General features: G+C 47.4%; 1 protein-coding gene across 3 annotated transcripts in view; it reads right to left on the minus strand.

The window, feature by feature from the left end:
• chd7 (chromodomain helicase DNA binding protein 7) overlaps positions 1–22,741 on the minus strand; it is an 80,972-nt gene that overhangs the window by 24,236 nt on the left and 33,995 nt on the right. For 2 of the 3 annotated variants that reach the window (XM_045693998.2, XM_082960813.1), the window contains exons 4-23: positions 17,534–17,681; positions 16,500–16,628; positions 16,261–16,326; positions 15,078–15,133; positions 14,658–14,772; positions 14,352–14,435; positions 13,998–14,135; positions 13,714–13,835; positions 9,818–10,061; positions 8,720–8,896; positions 8,161–8,403; positions 7,799–7,985; positions 7,395–7,605; positions 6,945–7,140; positions 6,425–6,592; positions 6,016–6,195; positions 5,581–5,691; positions 3,511–3,719; positions 1,782–1,981; positions 1,000–1,162 (exon numbers count right to left, since the gene is read on the minus strand). In XM_045693998.2, coding sequence (XP_045549954.2) covers positions 1,000–1,162; positions 1,782–1,981; positions 3,511–3,719; positions 5,581–5,691; positions 6,016–6,195; positions 6,425–6,592; positions 6,945–7,140; positions 7,395–7,605; positions 7,799–7,985; positions 8,161–8,403; positions 8,720–8,896; positions 9,818–10,061; positions 13,714–13,835; positions 13,998–14,135; positions 14,352–14,435; positions 14,658–14,772; positions 15,078–15,133; positions 16,261–16,326; positions 16,500–16,628; positions 17,534–17,681 — 3,147 coding nt within the window. The remainder of the gene's footprint in view (positions 1–999; positions 1,163–1,781; positions 1,982–3,510; positions 3,720–5,580; positions 5,692–6,015; positions 6,196–6,424; positions 6,593–6,944; positions 7,141–7,394; positions 7,606–7,798; positions 7,986–8,160; positions 8,404–8,719; positions 8,897–9,817; positions 10,062–13,713; positions 13,836–13,997; positions 14,136–14,351; positions 14,436–14,657; positions 14,773–15,077; positions 15,134–16,260; positions 16,327–16,499; positions 16,629–17,533; positions 17,682–22,741) is intronic. The other variant, XM_082960812.1, reaches the window with a different exon arrangement.

Raw genomic sequence — 22,741 nt, forward strand, 5'->3', positions numbered from 1 at the left:
TGTGTGCTGATTGTAAAAAAGACATTTGCAATGGGACGTAATAGTTGTACATTTTGATTGGGAAACGCTTAATGGTTGTGTTTTTGTATTTTTATGATTGGGACCTACTGGCTTATTATGTCTGAGTGAATGTGCTGCTTGTCCTTTAACATCATGCTGTGTGTGACTGCTGTCTATCGGCCCTGTGTGTTTTACATAAACTGCACTCTCCTACATAGTGCGTCCTGGTATTAGGGTCGCCGTCCTTCCGGCATCACGAGCTTGTCTCGCACATCCTTTGAAGTGTCACTGTTCTTGTTTTTAGTGATAAGTGTGATCGTGGCGGCGTAAGGCTACCCTAGGTTGTTTAAGCCGTGTGGTTGTGGGTAGCATTATCCGTGTGGATGCTATCTGTGTGAGTGGTAGGCCAGAAGCTCGGCTCAGTCCTGTTTTATTCAGTTGGGCGCATTAAGTGATGGTATGATTTTTAAGTTCGGTACATGTTGGAAGTTGCCACGTTTCACCACTGAGCAAACACGTCTATAATAGGTATTAAGACTTACAATTCCCCCCCTCCCCATCACTAATAGTGAGCGCACAACGAGCAAATAATTCCCCTAACTCTTCCCCTACTAGTGAAGGAAATTCTGACGAGCGCAACAAAGTTTGAGGATATTTTTCAATGAAAGTAAAGAACAGTAATGTTACGAGTCAAGGAGGCGGCCCAGGTTTCAATAGGTGATAAGATACTGTTTAATGAAAGGTGGGTATATACTGCGAAGCAGTTTGACGCGCTGACTGAATGGAAACTGACAATTACGGTTTGAGTTTCTTACGCCACTGGTCTCGGGAAGAAATGGCGAGTCCTCACTGTCCGACAGAGTTAAAATGTATCCGACAAACATGGGGTCTCGAGACCGGACTCGAGCACAACGACACTGAGCTTGATCAATGGCTAATTTGTTCCTGTGGTGTTTAAAAAAACGACAGTGTTGAGGTTAGGATTTGGGGGTGACTTACTTATTACAGTGGTGTTTGAGGTGTCTCTTGTAGCTGTCCTCCTGCAGGAGCAGGTCAGGGTTACAGCTGGCCAGCCACTCTGCCCTGGGGAGCTGGGGAGGGGCAGGCAGGGCTGGTTTCCCCTTCTTCCCCTTACGACCCCGTGGTACTGGAGTAGACAGACCTGCAGGAGGGGGGGAGAGAATCACAACAACAACAGTCAGAGACATTACAATTTAGAGTAATAGATTCATTATGTCTCATTGAGATCCCTTTATAAGAGACACCTGGTTTGGACAAGTCTAGTACCAGCAAGGATTTGATCAATTATTACAATTATTTATTTGAAATGGCCATCTGCAAACTATAATTGATAATTGAAATAGCAAGGAATTGGGCTAACTCCATGGTTCTTGTAACCAAATCAGATCCCAGTTTGCTTAGGCAGGAAACCAATGAGGATCAAGGTCAAATAAGTCATGTAAAGTCAGACTGAACCAGTTTGAGCCGGTTCTAGTCCAGCGCTAAACCTGACAGAGCATAAGGTTAAAGCAAGGTCATGTCAGGAGTTGTTGTGGCGGGGAGGGGTTGAGTGAGCGAGCGAGCGACGTTAGTGGTGGTACTGTGAAAAGTCCTATTGGAATTCAACGTATGTTTATTCACTCTAGTCCTAATGGGGGATATTGGGCAGGTCTTAAAGAGCAGTTGGTGAGGTTGCTACTGTGAGAAAGGTGGTGGTGTGTTTGTTAGGTTTTTGGTTAAGCTACGGTAATGCTGCAGTAAGGGTGCGTAGGGATACGTACCGGAGTGGTTGGTGAGCGTGCGGCTCTGTCCGTCCTCGGTGGGCGTGATGAGGTCCCAGATGAAGCTCTTGATGTTCTCGTCGCCACGGTAGTGCAGCAGGCAGTAGGCCAGCAGGGCGCGGCAGATGGTCTCCACGTCTTGCTCCCGCAGGGGCCGCTTGAAACGCCCGTGGGACAGGATGTCTCCCCAGCGACCCCACCTAGCACGGAGGGAACGGGGGGGGGGGGGGGGATCGTCACAGAGAGGGGAAGATAAAGGGATGGGAGAGACGGAGGGATAGAAAATGATAACGGAGAGGGGGGGAGAAAACAAGACAAAGGAAATAAGAAAAGAGGAAAAGAAGAACGAAGGAATGAAGCGAGGGGGAGGAGAAAGAGAGATGAGAATTATTTAGTCAGTGTCTCAAGTATTATCATTTATCCCGATGACTCACATTTACAGTCTGAAGCTGGAAGGTTTTATATTTCCATATTCCTCCCCCCACCCACCCAAACTACTACAGTAAGGTTGAGGGGCGGGTATGACTGGGGCGGTGTTGTCTGGCTCTCTGCCTTTCAACCAGGGTCCAATGTCACACCGCGATCTGATTCTGTGACCCCGTTCGCTCATGACCACACACGCAACCGACAGCACATCTCACTACCGCGGGTGACCCAGAGTAGATTTCTACTTGTGACAACCGAGCGAAGACTCTCGTCTCGCCCTAAAACGTTTCTACGCGGCGGTGAGATAACCCCACTGACACCCAGACGATAGGAGTGCGTTTGTGGGTCGAGGGAGGCTGGGGCTGGTCTATGGAGGGAGATACGGCGATGGAGGGAGTCAATGGCAGTAGCGTCAGTTGAAATGAGTCCTCTCAGACGTGATGGCTCTAATTTGCCCTACAGCCCCGGGGTCTAGACAGTACAGTTGACTCGGTCGCATGTGAAAAACAAACCCCACTGCTGGTCAGACGTGGTGAGTGCATGCAGCCAGCCGTGATCTCTCCCTGCGGAGGGCAGCCGGGCACGGAGACTAATGAGTGTGTGTGTGTTTATACGTAAGTGCTGGGACATTGTGTGTGATGTAGGTGCTGGTTGGTTGGTTCACTGTGTGGTTGTGTGTTGGGTCATTATAGGAGTGCACGCAAGATCGATCTGGGCTCGTGTGTGTGTGTAAGTATACAGGCATGTTTAATGGCCCCTTGAGTGTGGGAGCCTCAGATGGCTAAGTGTTAAATTACTCTACATGGGAGTGTGCAAGCATTAGCGCTCCGTGGGCGTCATTTCCCCCCAGACCACCGCAGCATGACCAGACCAGTCGCTTGCGATTGGTGTTTAGGCAAGCACATATCCTCAACCTCCTGAGCCTACAAAGGAGGGAAAGGAAAGATGAGATATCTTCTCTGGCTTCCAGTGCACCTATGACATCTCTCAGGAATCAGGTGGACTTCCTGACCGAGAAGACGTAAATGTGAAAGGATTGGATGAGTGATAATCAAGGGCTGTGGTAATATCCCTCTGGTGTGTTTGATTAATTTCTTACATCCACCTAACGGTCTGTAGTGTCTAGCTGTAGATATTGACCACTACGGTGAAAATCTTTTACCGAATCGCAAAATAAATTTAAATATTACATTCTTTCAGATCTATCAAGGGTATGTAGGGTTGGCCTTCCAAAGGGACTTGGGGCCTGAGAACAGTCAACCCTTCCCTAACAAGTTTCTAAGTCTTTCAGATGTCCACTCACCCATAAACCAGGAGGTTCTTCTCCACCCTGAAGCACTCGCTGCGGGGGTACCCTTGGGCTCGGTCCTGTGGCCGCCTGGGTTTGGTCAAGGGCTTCTCGTTCTCACCGTCGCTCTCCAGCTCAGAGAACTCCGCCAACTCGTCCTCCTTCATTGAGCTGTAGTGGCGTGTCTGCTTCCGTACCCTCGGAGTGTCAATCACCAGGGTGTTCTAAGAAAATTGTTAGTTAAATACCACAAAATTAAATTATGTCAACACCCCCCAACCACATTTCCCTCCCTGTTAAAATGCTCGAAACAGGTAGCATGTTGTTATTATTGACCTTATTACCAGTTTCCCTGCTGATAGAGATCGATATATTAGGTACAGTACAAGCCAAAAGTTTGGACACCTACTCATTCAAGGGTTTTTCTTTATTTTTACTATAACAATAGAAGACATTAAAACTATGAAACACACATGGAATCATGTATTAACCCCCCAAAAATGTTAAATCAAAATATATTTGAGATTCTTCAAAGTAGCCACTCTTTGCTTTGACAGCTTTGCACACTCTTGGCATTCTCTCAACCAGCTTCCCCTGGAATGCTTTTCCAACAGTCTTGAAGGAGTTTCCACATATGCTGAGAACTTGTTAGCTAAACTCCAAGCGGGCTGTCGTGCCTTTTACTGAGGAGTGGCTTCCGTCTGGCCACACTACCATAAAGGCCTGATTGGTGGAGTGCTGCAGAGATGGCTGTCCTTCTGGAAGGTTCTCCCATCTCCACAGCGGAACTCTGTCAGAGTGACCAACGGGTTCTTGGTCACCTCCCTGACCAAGGCCCATCTCCCCCGATTCCCCAGTTTGGTCGGTGGGCCAGCTCCAGAAAGAGTCTTGGTGGTTCCAAACTTCTTCAGAATAATGGAGGCCACTGTGTCTTGGGGATCTTTTTTGTTTCCCTTCCGCAGATCTGTGCCTCGGAGCTCTACAGACAATTCCTTCAACCTCATGGCTTGGTTTTTGCTCTGACATGCCCTGTCAACTGTGGGACCTTATAGACAGGTGTGTGCCTTCACAAATCATGTCAAATTAATTGAATTTACCACAGGTGGACTCCAATCAATCATCTCACGGATGATAAATGGAAATGGGATGCACCTGAGCTCAATTTAGAGTCTCATAGCAACGCATCTGAATACTTATGTAAATAAGGTATGTTTGACATTTTTAAATTTGCAACAATTTCTAAAAACCTGTTTTCGCTTTGTCATTATGGGGTATTGTGTGTAGATTGATGAGGATTTTTATTTACTTAATCCATTCAAGAACCAGGCTGTAATGTAACAACATTTGGAAAAAGTCAAGGGGTCTGAATAGTTTCCGAAAGCATTGTATACACACACACACACACATATATATAAAAACTCATCCAGGGTGACTTGCGGAGATGACACGTCTGTTTATGCGGCTGGATTAAGTGCTATACTCTAGGGCCCTTGAGGAGAGGGAGGAGAAGAGAGCAAGAGCGGTGTGGGGTAGAGGCGGCGAGGAGAGAAAAGGACTTGCTCTCTAGACTGACTAAGTGATGTCTCTGTTCCCCTCCGGCAGCAGCATAAGCTGCTTACTGCCTCTGGGTCCACCGAAGAGGGGAATGCGGGGTAATTAAGGAATAGAAAGAGATTCCCACAGCCACCGTTTTAAATGAGCTTGACTTAGCCCAGTTATGACTGGGGCGCCACGCATGGCTAGCCTGGGGGTAATAAGCCATATTAATTAACGCTTTAGATTAGTGTATGTATGAGGGAGATAATACTATTGAGCTCCGATACTTTAGCATGTGCTGTCTAAAGGGAGGGGAAACACTGGTGTGACCACCCCGGGCTGGGTTTCTCCCATTCCCATAGTAAATACTGCAACTGAGAAGTCAGCCACAGAAGCCAAACTGTCATTGCAAATCGGTAGCCTCACTGTCCTCAAGTAGCCGGTTACTGTACAGTCCTTGAGACTGAGATACTGACCAAGCCAAGTCTCTGCTCCCTAGGTCACCCCTGTCACACTACATTTCCCACAATTCAAAATCCTGAGGCTCACCCGTCCATTGATGGCATCCATGTCGAGCTCCGCCTTCTTGGCCCACTTCTGCCAGAAGTCCGGGTCCTCCAGGGAAATGTCCGTCCTGTTTCCAGCGGCCACGAAGCTCGCCTGGGGAGAAAGGGAAAAGGAGAAACGGTCCCAGCGGCGAATCTCCTGAATGCATTTTCTCCACCTTCTAATCAAATGACACTTTTGATCTCAAAGAAGTGCTGCTGGGTTAGCTCCCACTGACACTGCACAGCTTGGTTCTGAACGAGCCTGGCTCTAGTGTTAATGACCATAGAAATAGAATTACTAGAATGGGGCGTCGGTCCACCCAGGCCCATAGACTTGAAAGGGCAAATGTGTTCTAGTAATTGAATTCCTATGGTAATGACTAGCGAATTGAACGAGGGAGCTAAGAATACATAGGAAACAGAGTATTTAAGCTACCTTGGCGAAGGTAGACCCCTTGCCCTCGGACTCAATGGTGATGGTCTGGGTTCGTCTCTGGAGGATCTGGTCAATGTCTTCCTCACAAAACTTCGAGCCCTCGTCCTCCTCGTCCATCAGAGCTCCGTAAGCTCCTTTGCGGAGGAGGTCCTCCACTTCCTTCTTAGACAGCTGCTGCACCTGAGGTAGTCGAGTACATTTGAGGGTTTAGATCACGGAACTCGGCACATTAACAGAAGTTTACCTTTATTAAGACAATGAAGTACGGTTGAGAAGACCCCCTTTCCAAAAAGACAGGTGATCAACCTTCACTGTTCTATTGCTGCACATAGAACTTAGCGAGACTAACAAGATGTCCTCAAGCCTGGTCTTGCTATTTGACTGTGTGAGAACTATATGTGTGTCGTACCCCATTGGCTGCGTTCTCTCGGCCACTCATGGATTGCAGCACAGCTTTGTCAAGGCCCAGCTTGAGGCTGGCCTTGTCAAACATCTCCCTCTCATAGGAGTTCCTGGTGATCAGTCTGTAGATCTTCACTGCCTTGCTCTGGCCAATCCTGTGGCATCTGGCTTGGGCCTGAGAGAGAGGAAAAGAGAAAGAGGTATGGAGAGAAAAAAAACATGCTTCTTAGATTCCAAAAAGCATAGATCAACTGATAAAATGAAGTCATGGAGCGGTGTACCAGTGTGATAACATCTTGTCTGCCCTGTTTTGGAATGTTCACTCGTCTGTGCCCTGTTTGTTTAATTTACAAACCTGTGTACTGCATTTTGACTAGTGTCTGTCTACTGTATTTTAACAGCACTGTATTGACCTGTGCAGTTATTTGAGTTGTGACCACAGTATTTTCAAAGATTCCAAAAAATTGCATCTTCAACTATCAAACTAAGTAGAGAGACTATTTCCAAGTCCAGCCCAGTCTTCATACCTGTAAGTCATTCTGGGGGTTCCAGTCCGAGTCAAAGATGATGCAGGTGTCTGCAGCAGTCAGGTTGATGCCCAGGCCTCCGGCCCGGGTACACAGCAGGAAGACAAAGCGGTCAGAGTCCGGTCGAGAGAAGCGGTCGATCGCAGCCTGCCGGAGGTTACCCCTCACGCGGCCATCAATACGCTCGTACGGGTACCTAGTCGGATGGAGACGGTCATGGTCAGATTCAACAGTCTTACTAAAACAACCCACGTGTGTATGTACGTATATGTATAGCATGAAATATGATGTTCAAATGCATCAACTATTCAAAGACAAACACAGCCAACAATGAGAAGAATATATATATATATAAAAATAAGCTAGCAGGCTGCATCTGGCACACGGGCCACCAGTTTCAGACACCTGGGTTAAGTGATTGAAGAGAACATCTAAAACGGTCAGTCTCACCGTTTCTGGATGAGGTAGTCCTCCAGGATGTCCAGGCAGCGCACCATCTGGGAGAAGACGAGGACCCTGTGTCCCCCGGCCTTCAGCTTGGGCAGCAGCTTGTCGATCAGCACCAGCTTGCCTGCCGCCTGGATCATGGCCTGCAGGTGGAACTGGGCCATCTCGGCGTGGTGGTTCTCACGGAAGTCCTCCAGGATCTTCTCCTCTGCACCTAGAACATAAGAGGCCACGCATCAGAATCATTCAAAGCAGCATGACTAAATCCAGTCAGTTCACAAACCAACCCAAGCCAAGCAGGTGGGGCTCAGGGACACCAAATCAACATCCAGAGGGTCCAAAATAAACACATTCTAAGCCGAACGATTTTAGAATGAGTGTGATCTGCGTTAGTGTGTGTTCAGTACCGTTGATGAGGTAGGGGTGGTTGCAGCACTTCCTCAGCTCCATCATGGTGTTGAGCAGGTTGGGGACCTGAGCCCCTCCGCCTCCCCATGCACCACCACCTCCTCCCGGTCCTCCTTTAGACAGAAAGGAGAAGTTCTTCTCCAGGATGGCCCGGTAGTACTTCTTCTGGATGTTGGTCAGCTCCACCTGAGAACAGGGGATAGGAACAAAATCAGTCAGCAAGACTCCTCATAATACGGCAGTAGTAATCTAACAGAGAAGGTGAGATGGCTTGCACGTTGCAAGAATTGACGTTAACATAATTCCATTCCAGCACAGGGAAATCTCACTATTTGACCATGAGAAACACAGTCAAACAAACCTCGATGATGGTCTCCTCCTTGGGGGCCAGGTTCTTCTCCACATCCTCCTTGAGACGACGCAGCATCATGGGCTTCAGGATGGCCTGCAGCTTCTGGACCTGCTCCTCAGTCTTGAGGTCTCCAAACTCCTGCATGAAGGTGTTCTCTGAGGGGAAGCGTTCAGGCTCAAGGAAGTTGAGCAGACTGAAGAGCTCCTCCACAGTGTTCTGCAAGGGCGTTCCGGTCAGCAGCACCTTGTGCTCCTTCACAGGGGGAAAGGGGGGGGGGGAGTATTTAGTCATTACTGTACTTATTTAAAGACCTACTGGAAGGAACTATGTTTTTTATTACTCCTGTGATAGGAGAGGAGGAAGGCAGAAACATATTGTCCCATTAATGTCCATGAAATATTAGCATTTCATCAATAAGTTGCTTATTTTCCAACAGGTCCAAAGGCAAGTAGTCCTTCAAAAAAATGACCACACATTGTATTCACATTTGGTTGTATTGTGCATTTTTTTTTGAATTGTCAAATAAATCATACATCTCAACTAGACATTTCTCTCCGTTTCAACTCACCATGTCCATCATCTTGAGTCCCTCGAGCAGTTTGCAGTTCCTGTTTTTGAGGCGGTGAGCCTCGTCAATGACCACACAGCGCCACGGGACGCTGCGCAGCTCCGGGCAGTCCGTCAGGATCATCTCAAACGTGGTGATGACGGCATGAAATTTGTACGCTCCCTTTATCACACGACCCTGAGGACGAGGGAGAAGAGAGCGAGGGAGAGAAAGGAGTGTTATGGTGAAGAGTAGATTTTCCTGACCACGCGACTCAATCAGGGAAAACTCAGGACCCTGGTTATAGGATGACATGGTCTGCCGAGGCATCGGTGGCCTACAGGAACTGGTGGTCCGTGGCGGTACTGCAGATGTTCCGCAAATTTGATTATGAATTGGTCTTTTTTTTTGTTGCCAAAAATAACAGTTGGGAGTATTAATGGTATTATAATTAATGTTACATTTACTTTTCACAATGCTAATTGTTATAATAACAATAATAGGCCTTTAATGTGTTACATCTACCGATAAAATTGACTCAATTTGGCCGGCAAGATACTTTTGTACAAATTCCAGAACACTGCGAATAGTGGTCCTCAAGAACTTTCGACAGTGATTTGGTGTTCACCGGATCAGAAAAGATTGGGAACCGCTGGGTTAACACATTTAAAATGGTTATTGGAGTAGGCTACGGTCACATTTCAGTCACTGTAGTCTTTATTTGGTCTGGTAAGGTCAGTGTGGCTCTCTGGATAATGAGGCTAAGTACCTGACCGTCTATCTAAAAGTGCTTACTGTGGGATTATTCTTAGATTAGGGTGAAGAGCCTACTGTACCGTACTATAGTCTCACTTAGGCCTAAGCGTCTTTTGAGGTCATGTTTGTTATGCAATGTTAAAGTTATGATAGAATAAGGTCATGGTGTGCTTGGGATTATCGTTACATTAAGGTCATGTTACCTGTACGTCTGGCCTTGATGGTCATGTTACGGTCAGGTTAAATTACGGTATGGTCACACTTATGCGCCGCAGGAGTTCATCTCGTAGGCCTGGATGGTCTTATAGTTGTGCTGTGGTTAGGTCATGGTTACAGTACGGCCACGTTACGGTCAAGACGTACCTGCGCGTCACGGTAGTTCATTTCGTAGGCCTGGATGGTCTTGCGGCTGGCCTGGCTGCCATGGTAGACGATCACGTTGAGTTCGGTCCAGGTGCGGAACTCCCTCTCCCAGTTTGGAATGGTGGAGAGGGGGGCGATGACCAGGAAGGGCCCGTGGATCCCCTTCAGGTAGATCTCATAGAGGAATGTGATTGACTGGATGGTCTTTCCCAGGCCCATTTCATCTGCTAGGATGCAGTTCCGTCTGGGAGGGGGAGAAACATAATTTTAACATGATGAAAGCGAGTTCTCAGTCACTATTAGCGGTAGCCAGTTCTCAGTCACTATTAGCGGTAGCCAGTTCTCAGTCACTATTAGCGGTAGCCAGTCTCAGTCACTATTAGCGGTAGCCAGTCTCAGTCACTATTAGCGGTAGCCAGTCTCAGTCACTATTAGCGGTAGCCAGTTCAGTCACTATTAGCGGTAGCCAGTTCAGTCACTATTAGCGGTAGCCAGTTCAGTCACTATTAGCGGTAGCCAGTTCAGTCACTATTAGCGGTAGCCAGTTCAGTCACTATTAGCGGTAGCCAGTTCAGTCGTCACTATTAGCGGTAGCCAGTTCTCAGTCACTATTAGCGGTAGCCAGTTCTCAGTCACTATTAGCGGTAGCCAGTTCTCAGTCACTATTAGCGGTAGCCAGTTCTCAGTCACTATTAGCGGTAGCCAGTTCTCAGTCACTATTAGCGGTAGCCAGTTCAGTCACTATTAGCGGTAGCCAGTTCAGTCACTATTAGCGGTAGCCAGTACAGTCACTATTAGCGGTAGCCAGTACAGTCACTATTAGCGGTAGCCAGTACAGTCACTATTAGCGGTAGCCAGTACAGTCACTATTAGCGGTAGCCAGTACAGTCACTATTAGCGGTAGCCAGTACAGTCACTATTAGCGGTAGCCAGTACAGTCACTATTAGCGGTAGCCAGTACAGTCACTATTAGCGGTAGCCAGTACAGTCACTATTAGCGGTAGCCAGTTCAGTCACTATTAGCGGTAGCGAGTTCAGTCACTATTAGCGGTAGCGAGTACAGTCACTATTAGCGGTAGCGAGTTCAGTCACTATTAGCGGTAGCGAGTTCAGTCACTATTAGCGGTAGCGAGTTCAGTCACTATTAGCGGTAGCGAGTTCAGTCACTATTAGCGGTAGCGAGTTCAGTCACTATTAGCGGTAGCGAGTTCAGTCACTATTAGCGGTAGCGAGTTCAGTCACTATTAGCGGTAGCGAGTTCAGTCACTATTAGCGGTAGCGAGTTCAGTCACTATTAGCGGTAGCGAGTTCAGTCACTATTAGCGGTAGCGAGTTCAGTCACTATTAGCGGTAGCGAGTTCAGTCACTATTAGCGGTAGCGAGTTCAGTCACTATTAGCGGTAGCGAGTTCAGTCACTATTAGCGGTAGCGAGTTCAGTCACTATTAGCGGTAGCGAGTTCAGTCACTATTAGCGGTAGCGAGTTCAGTCACTATTAGCGGTAGCGAGTTCAGTCACTATTAGCGGTAGCGAGTTCAGTCACTATTAGCGGTAGCGAGTTATCTAAATGTGCAGTTAGGAGGAAAGAAAGGAGAGAAAACAATGCAATGAATGAGATGTAACCGGGATAGCATCTCAAATGACACGCTATTGACTATACAGTGCCCTATCTTTGGCCAAGTAGTCCACTATATGGGCAATAGTGTGTCTAACTCAGTTCACTCCATTAGTGAGTGAGTAATCTAATGAACAGTTAAGCTAACCCGGTTAGGGCAGATCAATGACATTCAAATTAAGAAGTGTGTGGAAGCTTTTCTATAGAGTGTTATACTGATATATTGGGGTAGGCAGGCTACACTGGTGTCTGTCTGTCTGTCTGTCTGTCTGTCTGTCTGTCTGTCTGTCTGTCTGTCTGTCTGTCTGTCTGTCTGTCTGTCTGTCTGTCTGTCTGTCTGTCTGTCTGTCTGTCTGTCTGTCTGTCTGTCTGTCTGTCTGTCTGTCTGTCTGTCTGTCTGTCTGTCTGTCTGTCTGTCTGTCTGTCTGTCTGTCTGTCTGTCTGTCTGTCTGTCTGTCTGTCTGTCTGTCTGTCTGTCTGTCTGTCTGTCTGTCTGTCTGTCTGTCTGGCTGGCATTCCCTGTAGCTCAGTTGGTAGAGCATGGTGTTTGCAACGCCAGGGTTGTGGGTTCGATTCCCACGGGGGGCCAGCACAGAAAAAAAAATGTATGAAATGTATGCATTCACTACTGTAAGTCGCTCTGGATAAGAGCGTCTGCTAAATGACTAAAATGTCTAAAATGTGTGTGTGTGTGTGTGTGTGGTGGTGAAGGGGTGTCAGTGTGTGCGTGCAGTAGTGTGTCGTGTGCAGCAGCGGTAGATCACACATTAATGATTAGTGTGAGAAAAGCACAGCTTGGGTACACACATGTCCCTATAACACATGGGTTGGAGGACACCCTATGGGGAATGGATGTGTTGATTGTATTCACGCATGTTCGGTGACATGTTTAAGTATTATCCATGCGAATGTGTTGGATAAACATAGCATCTACACTACATGACCAAAAGTATGTGGACACCTGTTTGACGAAAATCTCATTCCAAAAATGTTGCCCATTGATATGGAGTTGGTCCCCCCTTTGCTGCTATAACAGCCTTCACTCTACTGGGGAGGCTTTCCACTAGATGTTGGAACATTGCTACGGAGACTTGCTTCCATTCAGCCACAAGAGCATTAGTGAGGTCGGGCACTGATGTTGGGCGATAAGGCCCGGCACGCAGTCAGCATTTGAATTCATCCCAAAGGTGTTTGATGGGGTTGAGGTCAGGGCTCTGTGCAGGCCAGTCAAGTTCTTCCACACAGATCTTGACAAATTATTTCTGTATGGACCTTGCTTTTTGCACGGGGGCATTGTCATGCTGAAACAGGAAAGGGCCTTCCCCAAACTGTTGCCACAAAGTTGGAAGCACAGAATTGTCTAGAATGTCATTAAATTCTGTAGTGTAAAAAATGTCCCTTCACCAGAACTTAGGGGCCTAGCCTGAACCATGAAACACAGCCCCAGACCATTATTCCTCCTCCACAAAACTTTACAGCTGGCACTATGCATTGCGGCAGGTAGTGTTCACCTGGCATCCGCCAAACCCAGATTCATCCGTTGGACTGCCAGATGGGGAAGCGTGATTCATCATTCCAGAGAATGCCTATCTGCTGCTCCAGAATCCAATGGCGGCGAGCTTTACACCACTCCACCTGACATTTGGCATGGTGCATGGTGATCTTAGGCTTGTGCGCGGCTGCTGAGCCATGGAAACTCTGTAGCGAGTGTTGCAACCAAGGACAGACAATTTTCACGCTCTACGTCCTTCAGCACTCGGCAGTTCCGCTCTGTGAGCTTGTGTGGCCTACCACTTCGCGGCTGAGCCGATGTTGCTCCAAGATGTTCCCACTTCACAATAACAGCACTTATAGTTGAGTGGGGCAGCTCAAGCAGGGCCGAAATTTGACGAACTGCCTTGTTGAAAAAGTGGCATCCTATGACGATGCCACATTGAAAGTCACTGAGCTCTTCAGTAAGGATATTCTATTGCCATTGTATGTCTATCGAGATTGCATGGCTGTGCCCTCAATTTTATACACCGTGAGCAACTGGTGTGGGTGAAATCGCCAAATCCACTAATTTGAAGGCATGTCCACATACTCAATTACAGACACTATATATATATACACAAAGTACTTTATTGAGTACCTGTGGGTTTTTTCATTTAAATCACATTTTAGCCTCGATATCATGTATATTATACTACTGTTAAATAATAAACATGTTGTGTAATAGTGGTTCCCACAGATACATCATACACCTTAGCACACACAGAGAGCGTTATAGTACTTCTCCTTACGTATTGTACCAGTTGAAGAGCAGCCAGTTCACTCCCTCCAGCTGGTATTCCCTGAGTGCGTTGTCGTTTTTATAATCCCTGGAACTCTCGGATTTCTGCCAGCCGTCAGTGGGAGGTCGCTCCTGTTTCAAATAAAAGCCTGCCGTTAGTGGTTTCCGTGCGACTGCAGGAGCGTGGCCTTGCTGGCTCCGAGTTAAAGGGCCGGGGCCATAAAAAAATGTAAGAAAAAGGTAGCAGGAGAGTCTGTAGAGTGGAAGTGTGTGTGTGGAGGTTTTTATACTCACCACGCGCTTGGTCTCGGGCTGGCGGGCCGCCACGGCCTCGTACTCCTCGATCTTGGCCAGGTCGATGTCGGCCTTCAGCTCCCACGTGCTGTCCTCATAGGGCAGGGAGCACCACTTCACCAGGTACAGGTTGACAGGCTGGGAAAAGAGGGGAGGCAGAGAGAGGGTTAGTGAGTCTTTCTGTGACTCCAAGATGAAAGGAAAGGGCAACCGACGTTTGGTCTGAACTTAAAAGGAACATTCATCCAATGAACTTCAAAACAAGGATAAGTCAAGGACATAACCAAACCTATCCAACTTTGGAGGCCATTTAAAGGCCATAGAGAACAGGTAGAAAAGAAAGAAGGAACAAACCTCGCCGTTCTCATCTGTGCTCTCCGACTCATCCAGGACCCGGTCCACCTCAACATAGTCAGGGTTGAAAGGCTCGTCATCCATCTGCAGGAGGGAGGGAAGGAGAGAAGGAGGTTAGCTTCTGACCATTATAATGGCAGATGAAGATAGCAGGAAGAGTGAAGAGCAGAGAAAGTCTAACATTCACCCAACCAAATAACCCTATGTTATTGAATCCTCTGAAGTTGAAACCGATGGTACGACGCGTGTCAAAACTGACACAAAATGGCAGCCAAACAGCGGGGAAGATAAAGGTGCGGGACTGACCTCTGTCACGAAGGTGGCGATAGCCTGCTTGGCCCTGAACCGCTTGACCTTCTGGTGGATCCTTTTGTCCTTCTCCAGCTCCTCCAGATCTGCCCAGCGACAGTGCAGGTAGGAGCTACACAGAGAGAGAAATACACAGTCACACACACACACACAATAACAAACACCATAGGAGACATGCCATGATATACACACACCATGTACCAGAAACACAACCTACCAAAAATGCGCTAATCTAGAGAATTATAGCATTATATTATAATCTTAATCGAAACGGTAGTCCTGTGGTTTACAGAGCGTGTATTAGATTACGATGCCATTTATCCACCATTTCCCCCCCCCCCAAAAGCTTGAGGTAATCAAATGACACGGTGAACGAAGGCCCCTGCATCGTAGTGCGTCGGTACTTTGGTCACTCACAAACTCTTGAACTTCACATAGAATTCTTCCACTTCCATTTCCTCTCCCGATTCCATCTGTGAAAAAACAACCAAGATGTAAATATCTGTGTCAGCTGTTGTGGATTACAGTTGGGAGATAGGAGTGTGAGTTTTGGGTTAAGATGCAAAGTTTGTCCTTGAGCGTGTTTCGCTGATTAAAAAGAAATCTAAATCCAGGCCACCGTTTTCTCTAACAAAGTAGTCAAGTCTAACAATTGTATCTCGGTACAGAGTTCTCTCTGTACTGTAGTGGAGAAGAGAACTGACAATAGCCCAGCCCCCCCCACCCATTAAAGACCAACCATCTCTACTGTGCGGTGCTGAGGATGACTCATGAATCACTTCTATGCACACACAGCCACACTACACGCACACGCGCACACGGTTCCATTCACAGAGAGCTGACCCGGGGCCTGGCTTCCTGCCAAAACCACAGTGCTACGACAGACGCCAAACTAGCATTTCCTCAGGCAGAGTGTGTGCGTGCAAGGTGGGGGGGGGGTAACCCATTCGCAGCTGCCTTACTTCGAGTCCCAGCCGCCAGCCAGCCTGCGCGAGTGTTCGTATTGTTTTTGGCAGAGGTGAACTAAGCTTTGTTTTGGAGCAGCTTTTGAAATGGAATGAAGAAACACACACCCTGAAGACAGACAGACACACACAACTCCCTCACACACACACCCTGTCTGGAGTGTAATGTACCATATAAAACCAGCCGGTCTTGGGGGAACACAAAGCGCTAGACAGCGCTTCTCGTTTTCTCATCCCTTATACTTCAACTCCCTACACTGCTGCTACTGGAGGAGTACAGCGTTGCCCCTTCACTGCCAACAAGGGATACAGTCACAATGAAGTATCTAGACTTTAATGTAAAAAAGAAACTCAAGGCTCATGTCAACTCCCCGGCTGCGAATGTCTGGTCTAATCAAATTACTAGTCCAACCCAAAAGTCAAGAGACCCAAGTCCACACAACTCTAACCGGCTTCATTCCAGACCACTGCTAGACTGGTCTACGAAGCAGCTGTCTAGGAGGGAGGATGAGTGTGTGCATAATCTGTTTGGAGCTGGTCGAGCAGCGGTTGTTAAGATGACGCCAGGGCAGGGGTGCTGGTACCCTTTCTCTCCAGAGACGCAGCTGTCAGTAATGTGTGCGTGCGCGCCTCACCTCTTTCTTCCCCATGCGCATGGCCATGATCTTCTCCACCACAGGCCCCTCCGTCTCCACCACCTCCTACAGTCACACAGATGGAACAACGTTAGCAGTCCTAAGTAATGAGGGCAGCACAAATCTATCCGCAGACAATACAAAAAGACGATCTGACACACTTTGGCCCTCAGTCTGACAAGCTCTTTCTGACACGCACACGCCAGAGCACCTCGCTCTGCCTTTCTGTTGGTGCTGACCTGCTGTTCAGAGTTGTTGGAGGGGGACTTGGGAGCCGGGGAGTCTCCATCATGGTCCTCATCCGAGATCCTGAATTCCAGTTCCTCGGTGTAGCGCTTTCTCTTAACCTGACGACTGGAGCGACGCTTCTATGGAGCGAGAGAGAGACGGGTGAGGACAGAGAGAAGGACGAGAGAAAGAGAGGAAGGTGATAAGTGAACAGTTGTACTTTACAGCACCGCGCTAGTCCGACAATACAGAATAACCATAACAGAAACGTTAATCCCAGCAGGATTTAGAATAGAAATGAGATTGACAAATGAAACCGGGGTGGAAAAAAAGAGGTTAATTCTATGATACAAATATATATTAAAAAAATTATAATATTGCGGATATGATCAATCAAGTAAAAAAATATATAAAAATCTCCAACTTCCACAATCCGCAGCCCAGTCGAACAGCGCAGGCAGCCCTCTCTGCCACTCTCCTAACGGGCTAAATAGTGCCAGCTGCAATCATGGTATTACACCTGTCAGGCCGTGCCTACTGTTTAAGAGTGGTGGAAATTGGACAATGCCCCAGTGTCAGACGGCTGGGTGACCTGGATGTTTGGGTTGGTGAAGTCATTTGCAGCTAACAGCTACCATATGCCTGGCTCAGAGCAGGGTAGTGTGTTTGAGTGAGCATCTCGCATTAAGATATTTTTTTATTGAATTCACTCCTGAAAAACACCGGGACCAGATTAAGTTAATAATTGAACACCAGGGCCTGTTGCTAAATGCCCGGTAGACCAGGGGCATCTAGGAAATAGGGTCCCATTTGGGATGCATACTTGGACTTAATCTGGCCCCTTTAGTTCAGCCATCATCCATATGACTATTATTAAATCCATATTAAGACCAAAATAAAGTCAATAAATTAGAAGTCACCAAATAACCCCCATGCTAACAGGGTTGACATTGTTGGAAAGTGTCTGTTTGTTCTGTACCACTGATGTTACTCTGTATGAACAACTGACGTTACTGTGTGTGTGTGTGTGTGTGTGTGTGTGTACCTGGACACCGTCGTCGTCCTCCTCATCAGAGGGAGGAGGGGGTGACTTTTCCACATCGGAGTTGACCGACACTGACGGTTCTCTCTTCCTCTTGGTCTCCTTCACACTGCTGCCACTGCCCTCTGCTGCCTCCACCTTCTTAGTGCTGCTGGAGGAGGACGAAAGGAAGAAGGGATGAAGAAAGAGGGGTGAGGAGAAGGATGAAAGAGAGCGACAGGAGAGGAAGGAGGGATAAGGAGAAGAATGAAATAAAGAGATGAGTGAGAGATGGATAATAAAGAGAATGATGAGTGAGTCTGAACCCTATCTCCGATCACCACCACTGTGTACTGCACATAAAAAGATATTGCCGTCAGCTTTCGGTTGTCTGTCTCTCTGATAGTCTAAAGTCAACAATGCCAAAAGTATAATTACCTTCACACCATGAGGGACAACCTCTTATCATAATCTGCTCCCAATATCAAGGCTTTTACCATAGCATAAGAACCTTACGAGACCATTTTCATGACCGTTGGAACAATCAACAAATCACCCTGTACACAACAAGGAGAACTCAGCAGATGAACCTGTGGTTTCAAAGTTGATGTTTGATACACAAGATGGATGTCATCTGGGATTTCTAGTAAGTAACCATTTTGCAGAGGCCATGTTTTGAATTAACAGTCTGAGGTCCTTTCCTTGAGGCTGGAGGACAGAGGGTTAAAACATGAAAGAGAAGAGGGGGAGAGAAGGGAGGGAGGGAGGGGGTGTTGTCTCCTCTCTTTCCACTGTGTGTACCACACACACACACACACACACACACACAGCTCCGCGGCTGCCACAGATTACACAAAGCCCAGGGGGTGGGCAGTCAACCCCCCCTGCCTTTCTCTCTCTCCCTCCCTCTCTCGCCCCTCTAGGGCCCCCCTCTCCTTTCATTTGCACGCCAAGAGCAATCACATCGCCCTGGTAACCGGCGGTCACATGACCCGCACCTGTTCCTTTGGCTGGACGCCACCGGCTGGAGCCATCTGCTCTACTCAGTCAGTCTCCCTCTCTTCTCCTTTTCTTCTTTCCTTCGATCACGCCTCTCCTCTATGGCTCCTCTCTTTCTCCTCTAAAGCTTCTCCTTGCTTTCTCTTCCCTCTTTTTCCCTCCCCTCCCTCCTCCATGGCCTCCCCTCCTCCATGGCCTCCCCTCCTCCATGGCCTCCCCTCCTCCATGGCCTCCCCTCCTCCATGGCCTCCCCTCCTCCATGGCCTCCCCTCCTCCATGGCCTCATCTTGGTTAGATAAGGGCAATTATACCGAGACTCCAATGTTTCTATTTAAAACGTTTGCCAAACAAAAGTATTTGATTTCAAAGTTGAACAAACCATCCAACTCTATGCCGAAAGACAACTTAAGAACTTTCCTAGAAAATGTAGCAAAAAGACATTTACTTGACCGGCACAGATGCAATATTTGGTAACAGAATGTCGTCATTATGTTACCAAACTTTATCCTGTTACCAAATTTTGCATCTGCACTGTTCAAGTAAATGTGTTCCTGTGTAAATTGTTTAAGTAGTCCTTGTGCATAGAGTTGTATGGTTCGTTAAACTACATTTTATCGTGAAAAATCTGAGTGTCATACTTCCGTAACTGTTGAATTGCCCATAAGCTTCCCCACCTCTTTCCCCCTACCAAGCAACCACAGATTTACTCTATTTTTCCCTCTGTCCATTCTCCTCTACTCATTATTCTTGGCCAGCTCCTCCAATGTCCATCATTTACCCTCAGACTCCATCTTCCTCTCTCAATCTACCGGTCCATCTTATTGACCAGTTTCATCATCCCTTCTTTTAATCTCTCTTTTCCCCTTCCCTCTCTCTTTCCTTCTCTTCTCCCTTTGGTCAGCCTTTCAATCTCTTCTCCTGCCTACGTCTTTCTACCCCTCTATCAAGTCTCCATTCCTTCCCTCACCACTCGTCTCCTTCACTCAAATTTCCTCTACCACCCCCCCCCCCGGTCTCCTTCTCATCCTCCAGGCACAAGGTATTGTGGGCAGGGTTCAAGGAAAGACTCTGGGGCTGTGTGTGTATGCACCCAGGGGAGGAGGGAGGTAGTGGAGGCAGCAACAGAGGGTTAACGCCGCTAACCAACGCTGTTATAGGTACAGCACAAGGGCAACAAAACATGACGTTTCATAAGATGGCGTATGTAGTACCAAAATACCAGTCGGCCACCATGGTGTTGTAACTGCATTAACAAGCAGGATTTGTTCAACTGCACCACTGAAATGAATCTGGTCTCTGGGGTGTACTGAATGGCATTTAGGCATGTGGTCCTCCAGCAGTGGTGTGTGTGTGTGTGTGTGTGTGTGTGTGTGTGTGTGTGTGTGTGTGTGTGTGTGTGTGTGACTTTTCTCAGTGTGTGCGCGTGTGATGGTCCATGCTGACAGCGAGGAGACGGGAGGAGGAGAGGGAATAGAGTGAGGAGAAGGTCGGAGGAGGGAGGGAGGGAGAGTTATAGGACACCTGCCGTCCGCTGGTGAGATGAGTCATACACAGCTGGACCCCCTGACACTTCCTCCCCGGGCCCCCCCGCCCCCCACACACACAGCTTTAGCATACTTGCAAAGGCCAATGAATGCACACAGGAGTACCCACACACACCGCTTCAGCAGAGCGCCTGCAATAACTCTATGGAGACATTAATAAGGGAAGGTTCTCAGTCATGTGACTGGCTTGGAAGGGGAGGTGCCTCGATGCAGAGCGAGTAGGCAGCAGATTAAGATAAATGGTCCGGTGTGTGTAGAGTGAGGAAGGCCCTTCTGCCCTTTCAGTATGAAGGAGACGTTGTGGTATCACACGTTTCGAGGGTTAACACAGTCTGTATTAAGGGTGAGCCACAAACACGCTCAATGTGAGGTGCTGCATGTGTGCTTCCCTCTTCCTGACGGCTGTGTGTACAGCAAACAAATCTGCCAGCAGACGCAAACACACACCCCATGTTGCACACACACACACACACACACACACGGGTGTGGCAGCGAGAGGAGCAACGACGCAGGAGAGGGTGTAGCTATTAATAGCTCCGCTTTCTCCCAGGATGACCGAGCACAGAAACACAAGGTCAAAAGACAGCCTTCTGCCTGCCAGCCACTGGCTCGCTCTCTCCTGAAGCCCCTCAGTCCATCCATGTCAGTGATGCTGGCTAGGGAAACAGGGGACAGAAAATGAGCACATGGACTCGAGCCAAACTGAGTGTCTCTCTACACAGTGCAAAAGGAGAGGTCTGCTCCATTTCAGCTATACTCATGACTTATTCAGATATGTCTTCCACCTATCCTATTATGAAAGGTAATTATACCTGTCCAGTGTATCAAAACACATAGGGTTTTTAGGGTGTTTATCTAAAATCCAAAAGTGTAACGAAAGGAGACCGGGCGGAGAAAGCCACTTTAGACCAGAGAAATTCAGACACGGAGGTTCCCTCTGTGTGCTCAGGGAGCAATCCTCTGTGGACAGATGAAATGGCTATTGGCCAAGACCAAGTTAGACAGGGTAGGTGTGGGCAGGCAGATCTAGGATCAGTTCCATTGCGCCCACCTCATGGTTGAGGCCAGGGTTGGGGTGGAGGACGTCTGATCTCCGATCTGGACAGAGTAGAAAACTTCTGCCTGAAGACTGGGAGAATGTTTAGTCCACCATTACAGGGTGGAGGTTGAGTGAATGAGCTGCCACCATTATCATGCTAAATTAACCCATTGGCCTAGCCATCACAAAATGGAGGACTGTTATGGAGAATGGTGCTCTCACAATACCAGACAGACTGATTCAAGGTTTAGCATCAAGACAGTCAATAATAAAATGATACTCAACACCAAAACCATTCCACAGCAAAAACAACTAATGCGTCTTAGCTAAAGTCACTGACTAAACCACTGGGCTTTATTTCTTTTTTAAAAACATTGAACAAAGTTGCTAACTAGTATAACAAAAACAACAAATAGAAATGTTCTATTTTCAATTTACTAAAACAATTAAACACCATATTAAATAAGAAGTATCTTACATTTACCTGATGCAAAACCATACCATGAGAATAACTGTACAATTACATCTAAAGCGTTTTAAAATGTAATTTGATACATCTCAGGATTAATTTGCTCATCTATGACCATAATATTAGGTCAAATGACAAATTACACAAAGATACATTATTCGTTACAGCTAAATCATTTAATGTATTAAATGAACAGTAATTCCAAAACGACAAACACTTAAGTTAATTTCTGAAGCTTCTATATTGCAGTAGTGTAGTGTAGACGTCATACAAATACAATGGACTTTACACGGCACACTACGATTCCCAGAGTGCATTTCAACCCCCAGGGTGCAATGCTCCGCCCAGTGCAGTTGGCTGGCTAATGGTAGAAAGCCCAGACAAACACAAAGTAGGCCTAACGTTAACTATGACAGCAATATATTTAGACTAAGTTATGAGTGCATTTCACATGACTTTAGGAATGTAATAATATTGTAATTTTTGTTGTTTTGCAACTCAACCTCCCTTACACTGCGCTGCTTTTAACACCTTTCACAGTTGTTTCGGTGGGCTTGCCCTCATCGGCTGTGTAAGCAAAGTATACCCATAGTTCACTTCTGGAGGCAGTTTTGTGAACAAGCTGCGGGTGTGGAGGTATGTTCATTAGAAGAAGCCAATGCTGTCGGCATTCGTTCTCTCGCTTGCTTCTCAAAAGTGGCTTGCACTGTGTCGGCTGTATGCGCAAGTAGCCTGGCTAGCTTGCTACTAGCCCCGTGAGAAGATTGACAAATGATTAGACATACAGCTTGACAGGATTGAGTCTATGACGTGAGACATTTGAAAGAAGTACTGATAGTAACAAATTGTAGTACCAACCTGTTTTTCATGTTCTAGTATCGAAAACATCTGCACATTTAGGTATACCGTGCAACACTAGTGGAGAAGGGAGTCGGCCCCAATTGATTGGAGCTCCCAGAGACAAGAGCCTTTTCGCAGGGCTTCCTTCCGGTGCTGGAGTCAGGCTTGGTGGCTAAATGAGGCAGCATGGCCTTGATTACCATTAGCGGCCATTTTACACCACAAGATTACCTCCTCCCCCTCTAGGCACACACACACAAACACACTCACTTCCCTCTACCACACAGCCACACGTGAATCTTTTTTTTTCCTTCCCCCATCGCTCGCTTCCTCACACACAC

Source organism: Salmo salar, chromosome 14 (genome assembly GCF_965601325.2).
Source record: "Salmo salar chromosome 14, fSalSal1, whole genome shotgun sequence".
Classification (NCBI taxonomy): Eukaryota; Metazoa; Chordata; class Actinopteri; order Salmoniformes; family Salmonidae; genus Salmo; species Salmo salar.